This window comes from Nematostella vectensis, chromosome 5 (genome assembly GCF_932526225.1).
Source record: "Nematostella vectensis chromosome 5, jaNemVect1.1, whole genome shotgun sequence".
NCBI lineage: Eukaryota > Metazoa > Cnidaria > Anthozoa > Actiniaria > Edwardsiidae > Nematostella > Nematostella vectensis.
Genome location: NC_064038.1, coordinates 13,292,147 through 13,307,181, shown reverse-complemented (window position 1 = coordinate 13,307,181; position 15,035 = coordinate 13,292,147). Strand labels below are relative to the sequence as shown.

General features: G+C 46.7%; 2 protein-coding genes across 20 annotated transcripts in view; both read left to right on the top strand.

Annotated features, from left to right (window-relative positions):
* Positions 1 to 15,035, top strand: part of LOC5507634 (mucin-5AC) — a 71,807-nt gene that overhangs the window by 1,075 nt on the left and 55,697 nt on the right. For all 19 annotated transcript variants that reach the window (XM_048727583.1, XM_048727582.1, XM_048727584.1 and 16 more), the window contains exon 3: positions 246 to 384. In XM_048727583.1, coding sequence (XP_048583540.1) covers positions 246 to 384 — 139 coding nt within the window. The remainder of the gene's footprint in view (positions 1 to 245; positions 385 to 15,035) is intronic.
* Positions 9,164 to 12,346, top strand: LOC125563020. The gene is made up of 2 exons (XM_048727601.1): positions 9,164 to 10,422; positions 10,594 to 12,346. Exons 1-2 carry the CDS (start codon positions 10,276 to 10,278, stop codon positions 10,858 to 10,860), a joined length of 414 nt encoding a protein of 137 aa, XP_048583558.1. The 5' UTR covers positions 9,164 to 10,275; the 3' UTR covers positions 10,861 to 12,346.

Genomic DNA, 15,035 nt, shown 5'->3' with positions numbered 1-15,035 from the left:
ATCATTCTAGGCATTTAACTTTTATTTAAGGATTTATCTATTTATTAAGTTTAACATTTTTTTCTTTTTTAATTGTTTTATTAATAAATAGATATATTTATAAATTTGTTGATAATAAAAAATCAATATTTTGTGATTGGTTATTGTTTACAAAGCTCTTTATCTATTTATTATAAACAGGTCCATGGAATCAAACTATTAGTAATCATTTTCATCACAGTAAAATCTTCATACCATTTCTTTAGAAAAAGTTGGCAGATAATGGCAAAAAGAAATCTAAGAAAATTAGATGGAAGAAGACAAAGAAGGATGATGAGAAGACTGAGAAGACAAAGAAAAAGATTTGGAAATTTGGAAAGAAGAAAAAGAAGACAATTGCTGAAAGTATGTGAAAACATTTCTTGTTGATTTAAACAATCAACAATTAATATTAATTGTCCCTCACATTCTTAACCCATCTGTGGCCGCTGACACCTGCACCCTTCATCTCATCTATCTCTCACTTATCACATACCTCTCCGGTTCGCCGACCATTCCTTACCCAGGCACCACAGAGAGGATGGGGGGTGGGGGGGGGGGGAGGGGGGGCTGGGTTGCCGTGGCCCAACCAGTTTTTACACTTAAAAGAAAGATTATTATAATCTCAAAATTAAAACCAATTTTTTCCATTTATATTCCGCTCTATTTTATGTATTCTCTCTAATTTCAAACAATAGGCATTGTTTGTGGCCCCCTGTACTTTCTGGTTTTTCAATATGATGACTTTTTTTTCAATTGTCAGTCCCTCCACTTTACAATATGCTCCGAAGACCCTGTAACTAATCCTTTGCCCCTTCCTCACCCCTTGCTAGCCAATCCCTCAACTATTAGTCACCCATCACCTCTTTTACACATTCCCAACTCATCCCCAACCATCCTTCACCTATCCCTCTCCCATCCCTCACCAGTCTCTCATCCATCTCTCACTCATCCCCTAACCGTCTCTTGCCATCCCTCACTTTACTGTCCCTCGCCTGTCCCTTGACCACCCATCACCCACCCCTCAATTTGAGTAAAATAGTCCCAAACCTATCCCTAACCTATGCCACATCCATCTCTATCCAATTCCTCTCCCATCACTCACCAAACCCTGACAAAGTCCTCACATGTCCTTACTTGTCTCTCACACCTCCATCATAAACCCTTGCCTATACCTTACTCATACCTCACCAACTCCTCACCTTTGTCCCTCGCAAGTCTCACACACATCCTGCTATCTCACCTGTCAACCCCCCCCCAATTTTTCTTTCACCTATCCCTCACCCATCCTTCATCCATCCCCATATGTCCCTCACCCATCCCTCTCCCATTAATTCCTCATCCATCCCTCACACATTCCTCATCCACCTCACAACCATCTCACAGCCATCCCTCACCATCTTCCATTGCATCCATCTCTCACCCCTCACTCATCCATCCCTCACCCATCATTCATCTATCTTCCACTCACCCATCCCACACCTGTCCGACACTCATCCCTCACTGAGTCTTCTCGCACATCTCTTACTTATTCCCTATCACCTGTCTCTCACCCACCTCTCACACACCTCTTACCAATTCTTCACCTATAACTCACCTACTCACCCCATTCCTCACTAATCCCTAACCCAACACTCGCCTATCTTTCATTCACTTATCATTCATCTTTACCCTCACCTGTCTCTTCCCAATCCTCGTTTACCCATCCCCCACCTATCTCTCAACCCCACCCTTCCAATATTCTTCCCTTACTCATCCCTTGCCCGTTCATCTCCTATCCCTCACCCATCCCTCAGCTGTCCTCCACCCACCCCTAATCTATCCCTTATCCATTCCACACATGTCCCCCAGTAGTAGGATTTTGGCGCAGCTGGCACAAGTTTTTCATCATCCCAAATTTCATTCCAAAATGGCGCAAAAGTCTCCGCCAAGCCTCGCGACCTGCACATGTGCGAGTTTGCCCAAGACTCCTTGCACACACGAACACGACCACACCCACCTGTCAATCACTTTGTCACGTGATGGCCACGCCCACCTGTCAATCACTTTGTCACGTGACGGACACGCCCACCTGTCAATCACTTTGTCAAAAAACCTGTCAATCACTTTGTCACGTGATGGCCACGCCCACTTGTCAATCACTTTGTCACGTGACGGCCACGCCCACCTGTCAATCACTTTGTAAAAACCTGTCAATCACTTTGTCACGTGACGGCCACGCCCACCTGTCAATCATTTTGACAAGAACCTGTCAATCACTTTGTCACGTGACGGCCACGCCCACCTGTCAATCACTTTGTCACGTGACGGCCACGCCCATTTGATCGTCGAAAATGGCGTGATGAGTTCGGTCGGTTAGGTGGAGGGGTGTGGGCCGGGGTTTACACTTCCGAGCTAATTTGACCAGAGAGAGATGTCCCTCCCAGAGGTCCTCATACCAGCCCTAGGTTACCATGGAGATGAAAATGATTCTTGTGAGAGACTCTCTGGGGGAACACCCCCCCTCACGTGACTGTGGGGGTGAGAAATAAGAGATTGAGTTTTTGACGGTGTCCCTGTGGGAGGCCCCAGCTAGGAGTATGAAAAGTGAGGGTGAATTTTTTTCATACCACGCCACGTCTCAGGTCCTAGACTACCATGGAGATGAGAATGACTCCTGTGGTGGGTTGATGGAACTCCTGCGGAGGAGGTTGTGAAGGATGGGGGTGAGTCCTCTTTACACCACTGAGAAGCGTCTCAATGTTCTACCAACACAGACTGGTGAAGACGTGTCGGAGTTGTCCCACCAGACCCCCAATGGGATTCTGGAATCTTGGTTTAAAGACATAACTGGTTTGATAGAAATGGAAAACCTGAAGGTGAAAGATCTGAAAGCCCTCGCCAAGGAGCGAGGTATCCCAAGATATTACTGGATGCGGAGAGACGAGCTCGTCGGGGCGCTGACCAGCACGTCACCACCACCACCACCCCGACGGGTCCCTCTACCCAAACTTATCAAAGGGCTACCACGTCCGCCTGATATTATCCCATCCAACGCGTCGGAGAGTATTCTCGACGGTCCGATACCTGAGATTGATGTCCCCATTCTCAAACCCTCCAAACCCACACGGAGTTCCCACGTCCAATCACTTAAGCATTTTGCAAACAGGGAAGTCAACTCGATCAAGAGCGAGTTAGATGAGTTTGCGGATTGGATACTATCTTATGTCCCTGAGCCCATCAAAAAGACCGCCAAAGAGGCTGTAGATAAACGGGTCAAACGTCTGAAGGAGAGGATTAAGCGTTTACACGGGGAAGCGGAAGATCGCTTCACACCCAAGGAGCAAAAGACGGCGTTGAAGGGATATCTTAAGACTTATGGGATAGCCGGACAGGAGGGTTACGGTCCCAAGGAGTTTATCACCAAGATCAGACCAAAGGTTATCAAACTCGTCAATGACCGAAAGAAGCCCATCAAGGTCAAGTTTGTCTTTACCTGCAGGTATATAAAAGAAGATCTGGCTACAGGTCAGATTGAGGAGGAGCTGGGATATCATCATACAGAAAAGCCTGAGATCGTGACGGAGTCGACTGATTTCTCTGATTTGTTTAATGTAATGACGAATCCTTTGATCGGATTAGTCGAAAAGTTCCAGAAGCAAGGCTCTGGGTGGCAGTTTGATCGGGTGGAGTACTTTGATATTAACATTGATCCCTTTGATCCTCTCTCCGGGAGCTCGTATGTTGAACTACCAAAGGAGTTAGCGGTAAAGAAGGCGATCATCAATGTGAGGAATGAGAATGATCACAAGTGTTTCAAGTGGGCGGTAACCTCCGCCGTGTACCCCAAGAGGGATAACCCTCAAAGACTCAGTAGAAAGATGATGGAGAACTCTGAGAGATTCGACTGGTCGGGGATAGAGTTCCCCGTCTCGTTGAGACAGATCGACAAGTTTGAGAGACAGAACCCACATACAGTCAATGTGTTTACGTATGAGGAGAAGAAAATATGTCCATTGAGGATCAGTGGGAAGGATCCATTCAATGCAATCAATCTACTTCTCATCTCAAACGGCGAGACGAGTCATTACTGCTGGATAAAGGACGTGATGTCGTTAGTGTCTAGTCAAATTGATAAGTATCACCATACCCGATTCCTATGTTTTAGGTGTCTAAACTCGTTTCGGTGTAAAAAGGCGTTGGAGAAACATTACGAGTACTGCTCAAAGAACGAGTCGGTCAGGATAGAGATGCCGATGGATAAAGACGGTAAGCCCCTTTACACTAGATTCGTGAACTTTAACAGAAAGATGCGGGTCCCCTTTGTTGTCTACGCAGACTTTGAGAGCTTCACAGAGAATATAGACACTTGCTCCCCAGATGAGAGCAGGAGTTTCACTAAACAATATCAGAAACACAAACCGTCAGGCTTCTGCTATCTCATCAAATGCAGCATTGATGACGGTGTGTTTTCACCCAAGCTGGTTCAGAGGACGGTCCAAGGGTCTGCCGAGGATGTCGCGCAGCTGTTTGTGGAGTCTCTCGAGTCAGACATCAAGGAGATTTACAATAAGTTCAAGTTCCCCAAGGAGGTGGAGATGACGCGGGAGGATGAGATGAACTATGACAATGCCACTCACTGCCACATCTGTGGGGGTGAGTTAGGAGAGGACAAGGTTTTGGACCATTGCCACCTCACCGGAAAGTACAGAGGTGCTGCTCACAACGCATGCAACCTTCGATTTAGAGCTCCAAAGTTCTTTCCTGTTCTATTTCACAACCTGTCTGGATACGATTCACACTTGTTTGTCAAGAATCTTGGTACGTCGGAGGGTAAAATAAACTGCATACCTAATAACGAGGAGAAGTATATCTCTTTCACAAAACAGGTTGTGGTCGACAGGTTTACGAACAAAGAGGGCAAACAGGTTGACGTTAAGCGTGATATCAGGTTTATCGACAGTTTCAAGTTCATGTCCGCTAGCCTCGACAGTCTAGTGAAGAATTTACCGAGAGAGTCTTTCAAGAACCTCATGATTCACTACAAGGGGGAACAGTTACAGCTGTTGTTGAGGAAGGGCGTCTTCCCATACGACTGGTTCTGTAACTTTGATCAACTAGACGCTATCCAACTTCCGCCTAAAGAAGCGTTTTACTCGACTCTCAACGATACGGACATATCGGAGGAAGATTACCAACACGCGCAAAAAGTGTGGGAAACCTTCAAGATGAGCACCATGAGGGATTACCACGATCTCTATCTTGAGTCGGACGTGCTCCTGTTGGCAGACGTTTTCGAGAACTTTAGAGATGTCTGTCTCGAGAACTATGGCCTGGACCCAGCCTGGTACTACACAGCACCCGGACTGGCTTGGGATGCAGCCCTAAAGATCACAAGGGTAGAGTTGGAGTTGCTGACCGATTGCGATATGTTACTCATGTTTGAGGAGGGTATTCGCGGAGGTGTCTCCATGATATCCACCAGACATAGTAAGGCAAACAACCCCTACATGAGAGAGTACGATCCCAACCTACCGACAAAGTACATTACCTACCTGGATGCAAACAACTTGTACGGCTGGGCGATGAGTAAACCTCTGCCCACTCACGGGTTCAGATGGATGACGGACCAAGAGCTGAAGGAGTGGGGACGTCACCCATGCGTCGTGGAGGTTGACATGGCGTATCCACGTCACCTTCATGATTCACATGATGACTACCCGTTAGCTCCAGAGAGCATCAAGATTAACAAGGTAGGCAAGTTGATCCCAAACCTCAACGACAAAACAAAGTACGTCGTCCATCATGAGACTCTGAAACTTTATGAAAGTCTTGGGTTAAAAGTCACGAAGGTTCATAGGGGTATCACCTTTGAGGAGTCTGGATGGTTGAAGACCTACATTGACCTAAACACGAGCCTCAGAGCAAAAGCGACAAACGATTTCGAGAAAGATTTTTTCAAGTTAATGAACAACTCTGTTTTCGGGAAAACCATGGAGAACATTAGAAACAGGGTGGACATCCGGCTGATCACAAACGAGAAACAGGCTAGGAAACTAATATCAAAGCCTAATTACAAGCATCGTACCATCTTTTGTGAAAACCTTGCGGCTATCCACATGAGGAAGACGAGACTGGTTTTCAACAAGCCCGTCTACTTGGGTATGTGTATCCTGGATCTGAGTAAGAATCTCATGTATGATTTTCACTACGGTTACGTTAAACCAAAGTATGGTGACAAGGCAAAGTTGCTGTTTACAGACACGGATAGTCTGATGTACGAGATAGAGACGGAGGATTTTTACAAGGACATTAGCGGTGATGTGAGATCCATGTTTGACACAAGCAACTATCCAAGGAATCACCCGTCTGGCATCGAGTCAGGGTTGAACAAGAAGATCATTGGCATGTTCAAGGATGAGACTGGAGGTCTACAAATCACAGAGTTCGTCGGGCTGAGAGCTAAACTCTACTCGTACAGGATGGACGGTGGTGGAGAAGCGAAGAAATGCAAGGGTGTCAAGAGGGCAGTCGTCAAGAAGAGCATCGGTTTCGATGACTACAAGGATTGCTTGTTTGGTAAGGAGCCTCAGATGAGGATGATGAATGTCATCAGGAGTCATGGACACAATGTCTACACCGAGACGGTGAACAAGAGGGCGCTATCTCACGAGGACGACAAGAGAATCATCTGTGACGATGGTATTCACACCCACGCTCACGGTTATCTCGGGAGTGTCTGAGACAACCAACAGAGTGTGCTGACGAGAAAGTACGAGTCTACTTAAATCCTACGAAGCATACTTTTAAAACACTTTAGTGTTATGCTCCTACCATCTCGGATGACAGTACTTGCTAGCAGTCTCCTCACAGTTGCTAAGCAATTCATGCTAACACCGTCACAGGAGATCTTAAAATCCTGCGGAGGACCCTCAACCATGATTGTGAAGGGTGGAGACTGCTCCTCTCCACACAGTGTGAAAATAATGAGCTTTTTCACACCACATCGCTGAGGAGGCCTAAAGGTGTTGCGGCTACAACAAAGATGGGAGACGCTCTGAGGAAGGTGGTGATCAAGAGACGTCTGTTCCTTGACCCCAAATACTTGGACAGTGAAATAATGAACCACGTCAGGGATGAGATCGTCAGTACGGTGGTGGGGGAGTGCACGAGGGAGCTCGGGTGGGTCCTCTCGGTGGGACGCTTGACGGAGGTTGTCAATGTTCGTGACACCATCTTTAGAGTGAGTTTTGAGGTGGAGACGTTGAGGCCGCGGGTTGGGGGTGAGCTTGTTGGGGAGGTGCGGATGGTCTGGGCCGGCGGTGTCCTCTTGGAGGTTTCAGATATACAAAAGGTTGTGATCCCGTCTACCTCTCTCGACGGGTACGTCTTTGAGGCGTGCTCCAACTGCTACGTGAGGGAGGGTGAGAGGATTAAGGAGGGCGACACTGTTCTCGTCACAGTAACAACGGTCAGGTATGGTGAGAGAGGTTTCAGCTGCTTGGGTGTCATCTCTGAGAGGGCACCTAACACAAAGTGTCAAAAGGATTTGAAGAAAGTGTTCTAGAGACGCGGCAGGTTCAGCAGGATGGAGCGGTTCGGGGTAGACGTCGACGGTGTGATGGCATACGCGGCACGGGTGGGTCTTGTAGAAGTTGTCGAAAAGTATGCAGAGTATGATGCGGTAGACCTCGACTGGGCTATGGTCCAAGCGGTGGTGGGAGGTCACGTTGAGATTGTTGAGATGTGTGAAGAGTGGGGTGCTACAGACTTTGAAGAGACCATGGAGGCTGCGGCGCGGGAGGGGCATGAAGAGGTTGTTGAACTGTGTGTAGAGTTTGGTGCGAGAGACCTTAGGAGAGCCTTGGTGGCTGCAGCGCGTGGTGGTCACGTTGACGTTCTACATCTTCTCCAGGAGTGTGGTCTGAGAGACTTTGGTGATGCCTCAGCAGCTGCAGTGATGGTGGGTAATGATCTCGTGGCTGATGTGTGTGAGGAGCTAGGTGAGAACCTTTACGACGACATTGACGATGCCACGACGCTGGCGGTCACCCTGGGAGACGTTGAGACTGTCAAGAGATGCAGGGAGGCGGGGGTTGAATCGTATGAGAGAGCCCTGCGCGGAGTAGCCACCGGCTGTCACACGGGGGTTGTCAAGATGCTGCTGGGTTGGGGAGCAAAGAGTTTTGGGCGGACTATGAGATTCATGGCGTGTCACCTCCCCAGGAGACTCAAAGGTTTGTACCCAGCTTACGGTTGGGGTGAGGTGCATGAGGAGCTTTTCAGACACCACCACAAGCGAAAGTTCTTCAAGGTTTTGGAGGAGGAGCTCATGCCAATCACCTGAAATCCAGATAGGTTTTGGGATTGGTGTTTGGATGAGGAGGAGAAGAGCCGGTTGGCGGAGAGTCTCGTATTGGCAGATCAACACTCCATCGATGGGGTTCTGGAATCTTGGTCTAAAGACATGATTGGTTTAGAGAAATGAGGGAACAAACAGCAGATCGGTCAGAGTACCTTACCGTGGGTGATCTGATGACACTCCCCGTGAAACGAGACTGCCGGGGTAACCTGATATGTCATCATAATAAAAGAAAGACGCGATGCAGAGAGTGCGGCGGCGGTAGTGTCTGTGAGCATGGACGGACAAGATACGTTTGCAAAGACTGTAAAGGGGGAGGGATATGTGAGCACGGCAAGCACAAGTCTATTTGCAGGCTGTGTGGGGGATCTCGGATATGTGAGCACAACAGACAGAGACAATTCTGTAAACCATGTGGAGGGTCTCAAATATGCGGGCACGGCGAACGAAAGGGTCGTTGCAAGATGTGCATCGTGAATTGACGTTGACCCACCCAGTTTTGTAACACGTCCTACGTCACAAAACATCGACTTGCCTGACGTTACTCTCAAGAACCTCCCTAGTTATGTCAAAGAGCCTACTCAGTTGTGCTCAAGAGCTTGCTCAGGTGTGTTCAAGAGCTTGCTTAGTTGTACTCAAGAGCTTGCTCAGTTGTGTTCAGTTGTGCTCAAGAGTTTGCTCAGGTGTGCTCAAGAGCTTGCTCAGGTGTACTCAATATCTATCTTGGTTATGCTCGAGATCCTACTTATTTCTCCCCGATACTTCTTTGATTTTAGTGCACTCTCCTCCAAGATAACACTAAAGTGTTTTAAAAGTATGCTTCGTAGGATTTAAGTAGACTCGTACTTTCTCGTCAGCACACTCTGTTGGTTGTCTCAGACACTCCCGAGATAACCGTGAGCGTGGGTGTGAATACCATCGTCACAGATGATTCTCTTGTCGTCCTCGTGAGATAGCGCCCTCTTGTTCACCGTCTCGGTGTAGACATTGTGTCCATGACTCCTGATGACATTCATCATCCTCATCTGAGGCTCCTTACCAAACAAGCAATCCTTGTAGTCATCGAAACCGATGCTCTTCTTGACGACTGCCCTCTTGACACCCTTGCATTTCTTCGCTTCTCCACCACCGTCCATCCTGTACGAGTAGAGTTTAGCTCTCAGCCCGACGAACTCTGTGATTTGTAGACCTCCAGTCTCATCCTTGAACATGCCAATGATCTTCTTGTTCAACCCTGACTCGATGCCAGACGGGTGATTCCTTGGATAGTTGCTTGTGTCAAACATGGATCTCACATCACCGCTAATGTCCTTGTAAAAATCCTCCGTCTCTATCTCGTACATCAGACTATCCGTGTCTGTAAACAGCAACTTTGCCTTGTCACCATACTTTGGTTTAACGTAACCGTAGTGAAAATCATACATGAGATTCTTACTCAGATCCAGGATACACATACCCAAGTAGACGGGCTTGTTGAAAACCAGTCTCGTCTTCCTCATGTGGATAGCCGCAAGGTTTTCACAAAAGATGGTACGATGCTTGTAATTAGGCTTTGATATTAGTTTCCTAGCCTGTTTCTCGTTTGTGATCAGCCGGATGTCCACCCTGTTTCTAATGTTCTCCATGGTTTTCCCGAAAACAGAGTTGTTCATTAACTTGAAAAAATCTTTCTCGAAATCGTTTGTCGCTTTTGCTCTGAGGCTCGTGTTTAGGTCAATGTAGGTCTTCAACCATCCAGACTCCTCAAAGGTGATACCCCTATGAACCTTCGTGACTTTTAACCCAAGACTTTCATAAAGTTTCAGAGTCTCATGATGGACGACGTACTTTGTTTTGTCGTTGAGGTTTGGGATCAACTTGCCTACCTTGTTAATCTTGATGCTCTCTGGAGCTAACGGGTAGTCATCATGTGAATCATGAAGGTGACGTGGATACGCCATGTCAACCTCCACGACGCATGGGTGACGTCCCCACTCCTTCAGCTCTTGGTCCGTCATCCATCTGAACCCGTGAGTGGGCAGAGGTTTACTCATCGCCCAGCCGTACAAGTTGTTTGCATCCAGGTAGGTAATGTACTTTGTCGGTAGGTTGGGATCGTACTCTCTCATGTAGGGGTTGTTTGCCTTACTATGTCTGGTGGATATCATGGAGACACCTCCGCGAATACCCTCCTCAAACATGAGTAACATATCGCAATCGGTCAGCAACTCCAACTCTACCCTTGTGATCTTTAGGGCTGCATCCCAAGCCAGTCCGGGTGCTGTGTAGTACCAGGCTGGGTCCAGGCCATAGTTCTCGAGACAGACATCTCTAAAGTTCTCGAAAACGTCTGCCAACAGGAGCACGTCCGACTCAAGATAGAGATCGTGGTAATCCCTCATGGTGCTCATCTTGAAGGTTTCCCACACTTTTTGCGCGTGTTGGTAATCTTCCTCCGATATGTCCGTATCGTTGAGAGTCGAGTAAAACGCTTCTTTAGGCGGAAGTTGGATAGCGTCTAGTTGATCAAAGTTACAGAACCAGTCGTATGGGAAGACGCCCTTCCTCAACAACAGCTGTAACTGTTCCCCCTTGTAGTGAATCATGAGGTTCTTGAAAGACTCTCTCGGTAAATTCTTCACTAGACTGTCGAGGCTAGCGGACATGAACTTGAAACTGTCGATAAACCTGATATCACGCTTAACGTCAACCTGTTTGCCCTCTTTGTTCGTAAACCTGTCGACCACAACCTGTTTTGTGAAAGAGATATACTTCTCCTCGTTATTAGGTATGCAGTTTATTTTACCCTCCGACGTACCAAGATTCTTGACAAACAAGTGTGAATCGTATCCAGACAGGTTGTGAAATAGAACAGGAAAGAACTTTGGAGCTCTAAATCGAAGGTTGCATGCGTTGTGAGCAGCACCTCTGTACTTTCCGGTGAGGTGGCAATGGTCCAAAACCTTGTCCTCTCCTAACTCACCCCCACAGATGTGGCAGTGAGTGGCATTGTCATAGTTCATCTCATCCTCCCGCGTCATCTCCACCTCCTTGGGGAACTTGAACTTATTGTAAATCTCCTTGATGTCTGACTCGAGAGACTCCACAAACAGCTGCGCGACATCCTCGGCAGACCCTTGGACCGTCCTCTGAACCAGCTTGGGTGAAAACACACCGTCATCAATGCTGCATTTGATGAGATAGCAGAAGCCTGACGGTTTGTGTTTCTGATATTGTTTAGTGAAACTCCTGCTCTCATCTGGGGAGCAAGTGTCTATATTCTCTGTGAAGCTCTCAAAGTCTGCGTAGACAACAAAGGGGACCCGCATCTTTCTGTTAAAGTTCACGAATCTAGTGTAAAGGGGCTTACCGTCTTTATCCATCGGCATCTCTATCCTGACCGACTCGTTCTTTGAGCAGTACTCGTAATGTTTCTCCAACGCCTTTTTACACCGAAACGAGTTTAGACACCTAAAACATAGGAATCGGGTATGGTGATACTTATCAATTTGACTAGACACTAACGACATCACGTCCTTTATCCAGCAGTAATGACTCGTCTCGCCGTTTGAGATGAGAAGTAGATTGATTGCATTGAATGGATCCTTCCCACTGATCCTCAATGGACATATTTTCTTCTCCTCATACGTAAACACATTGACTGTATGTGGGTTCTGTCTCTCAAACTTGTCGATCTGTCTCAACGAGACGGGGAACTCTATCCCCGACCAGTCGAATCTCTCAGAGTTCTCCATCATCTTTCTACTGAGTCTTTGAGGGTTATCCCTCTTGGGGTACACGGCGGAGGTTACCGCCCACTTGAAACACTTGTGATCATTCTCATTCCTCACATTGATGATCGCCTTCTTTACCGCTAACTCCTTTGGTAGTTCAACATACGAGCTCCCGGAGAGAGGATCAAAGGGATCAATGTTAATATCAAAGTACTCCACCCGATCAAACTGCCACCCAGAGCCTTGCTTCTGGAACTTTTCGACTAATCCGATCAAAGGATTCGTCATTACATTAAACAAATCAGAGAAATCAGTCGACTCCGTCACGATCTCAGGCTTTTCTGTATGATGATATCCCAGCTCCTCCTCAATCTGACCTGTAGCCAGATCTTCTTTTATATACCTGCAGGTAAAGACAAACTTGACCTTGATGGGCTTCTTTCGGTCATTGACGAGTTTGATAACCTTTGGTCTGATCTTGGTGATAAACTCCTTGGGACCGTAACCCTCCTGTCCGGCTATCCCATAAGTCTTAAGATATCCCTTCAACGCCGTCTTTTGCTCCTTGGGTGTGAAGCGATCTTCCGCTTCCCCGTGTAAACGCTTAATCCTCTCCTTCAGACGTTTGACCCGTTTATCTACAGCCTCTTTGGCGGTCTTTTTGATGGGCTCAGGGACATAAGATAGTATCCAATCCGCAAACTCATCTAACTCGCTCTTGATCGAGTTGACTTCCCTGTTTGCAAAATGCTTAAGTGATTGGACGTGGGAACTCCGTGTGGGTTTGGAGGGTTTGAGAATGGGGACATCAATCTCAGGTATCGGACCGTCGAGAATACTCTCCGACGCGTTGGATGGGATAATATCAGGCGGACGTGGTAGCCCTTTGATAAGTTTGGGTAGAGGGACCCGTCGGGGTGGTGGTGGTGGTGACGTGCTGGTCAGCGCCCCGACGAGCTCGTCTCTCCGCATCCAGTAATATCTTGGGATACCTCGCTCCTTGGCGAGGGCTTTCAGATCTTTCACCTTCAGGTTTTCCATTTCTATCAAACCAGTTATGTCTTTAAACCAAGATTCCAGAATCCCATTGGGGGTCTGGTGGGACAACTCCGACACGTCTTCACCAGTCTGTGTTGGTAGAACATTGAGACGCTTCTCAGTGGTGTAAAGAGGACTCACCCCCATCCTTCACAACCTCCTCCGCAGGAGTTCCATCAACCCACCACAGGAGTCATTCTCATCTCCATGGTAGTCTAGGACCTGAGACGTGGCGTGGTATGAAAAAAATTCACCCTCACTTTTCATACTCCTAGCTGGGGCCTCCCACAGGGACACCGTCAAAAACTCAATCTCTTATTTCTCACCCCCACAGTCACGTGAGGGGGGGTGTTCCCCCAGAGAGTCTCTCACAAGAATCATTTTCATCTCCATGGTAACCTAGGGCTGGTATGAGGACCTCTGGGAGGGACATCTCTCTCTGGTCAAATTAGCTCGGAAGTGTAAACCCCGGCCCACACCCCTCCACCTAACCGACCGAACTCATCACGCCATTTTCGACGATCAAATGGGCGTGGCCGTCACGTGACAAAGTGATTGACAGGTGGGCGTGGCCGTCACGTGACAAAGTGATTGACAGGTTCTTGTCAAAATGATTGACAGGTGGGCGTGGCCGTCACGTGACAAAGTGATTGACAGGTTTTTACAAAGTGATTGACAGGTGGGCGTGGCCGTCACGTGACAAAGTGATTGACAAGTGGGCGTGGCCATCACGTGACAAAGTGATTGACAGGTTTTTTGACAAAGTGATTGACAGGTGGGCGTGTCCGTCACGTGACAAAGTGATTGACAGGTGGGCGTGGCCATCACGTGACAAAGTGATTGACAGGTGGGTGTGGTCGTGTTCGTGTGTGCAAGGAGTCTTGGGCAAACTCGCACATGTGCAGGTCGCGAGGCTTGGCGGAGACTTTTGCGCCATTTTGGAATGAAATTTGGGATGATGAAAAACTTGTGCCAGCTGCGCCAAAATCCTACTACTTAAGAACTGAAGAAATGCATAAAAGATACGCGGTATTCGCCAACCACAAATTTTCTTCCAGACCTTAAAATCACATCGAGACAATTCGATTAATTGAACAAACATAAAGCCGCTTTGTTGGACAGTCGGATGCGCTGTTCTAATGTGTTCTCTCTCTTCGGGACAAATGGATCGCTAGAAATAGGTATATTCTTTTCCCTGCATGTTGCATGTTGAGTATCTTATTAGCCCATAAAGCAATGCCTCTATAAACGTGTGTCGATAACGCTTTCCTTTCCTTAACGATACCATTGTATTACAATCATTAGCTTAGCGCTAGAAACAGAAAAGATTCAATTTGAGATCGTTTTGCGTTCCGAGGAACCACTTTATCATTGTTGAGAACAATTTAGTTTATTTGTAATGAAAATGTAGTTCAAATCGTATTTCAGATTTTAAAAGAATAAAGCAATATACCTCATAGAAAAATAAATAGAATTATTTATTCTTTTTATTTCCTTATTATGTTATGGTAGGGATCCAGGGATATCATGTTTAGGCAATTATCTTTGAAGATTTGAAACGGTCTACCGGGTCATAGTGTTTAGCTGATTATAATAATTGACTGGTCTATAATATTTTTCTTACTTCATAATCATTACTTTTGCTTTTTGTTGTGTATTTAGACACCAATTCTTAATATCGCACTTAAGATGCCCCCGTAAAAAAGCAAAAAAAAAACAACAACAGAATTCAATGTGCTCTTAATGCTTCCAGTTGTTCCCATGACATTTATATAAAATCGTTTTCTTAATAAAACAACAACAAAATTTCGATAATGAGTTTCGTCTTGTCTAGGTTATTAAAATCACTTTAATTTTTTTATTCCTTATTTCAGCAACAAAAAACAACAATTTTCTATGCTCAAAATGTCCATTAAGAAATCACC

What these genes read in the sequence shown, in the direction of transcription:
- LOC125563020 (XM_048727601.1), top strand. Translation starts at nt 10,276, where the DNA reads ATGAAGGTGACGTGGATACGCCATGTCAACCTCCACGACGCATGGGTG. An exon ending in TACAAGTTGTTTGCATCCAG is followed by an intron (nt 10,423 to 10,593) that starts GTAGGTAATGTA and finishes TGTGATCTTTAG; the next exon opens with GGCTGCATCCCAAGCCAGTC.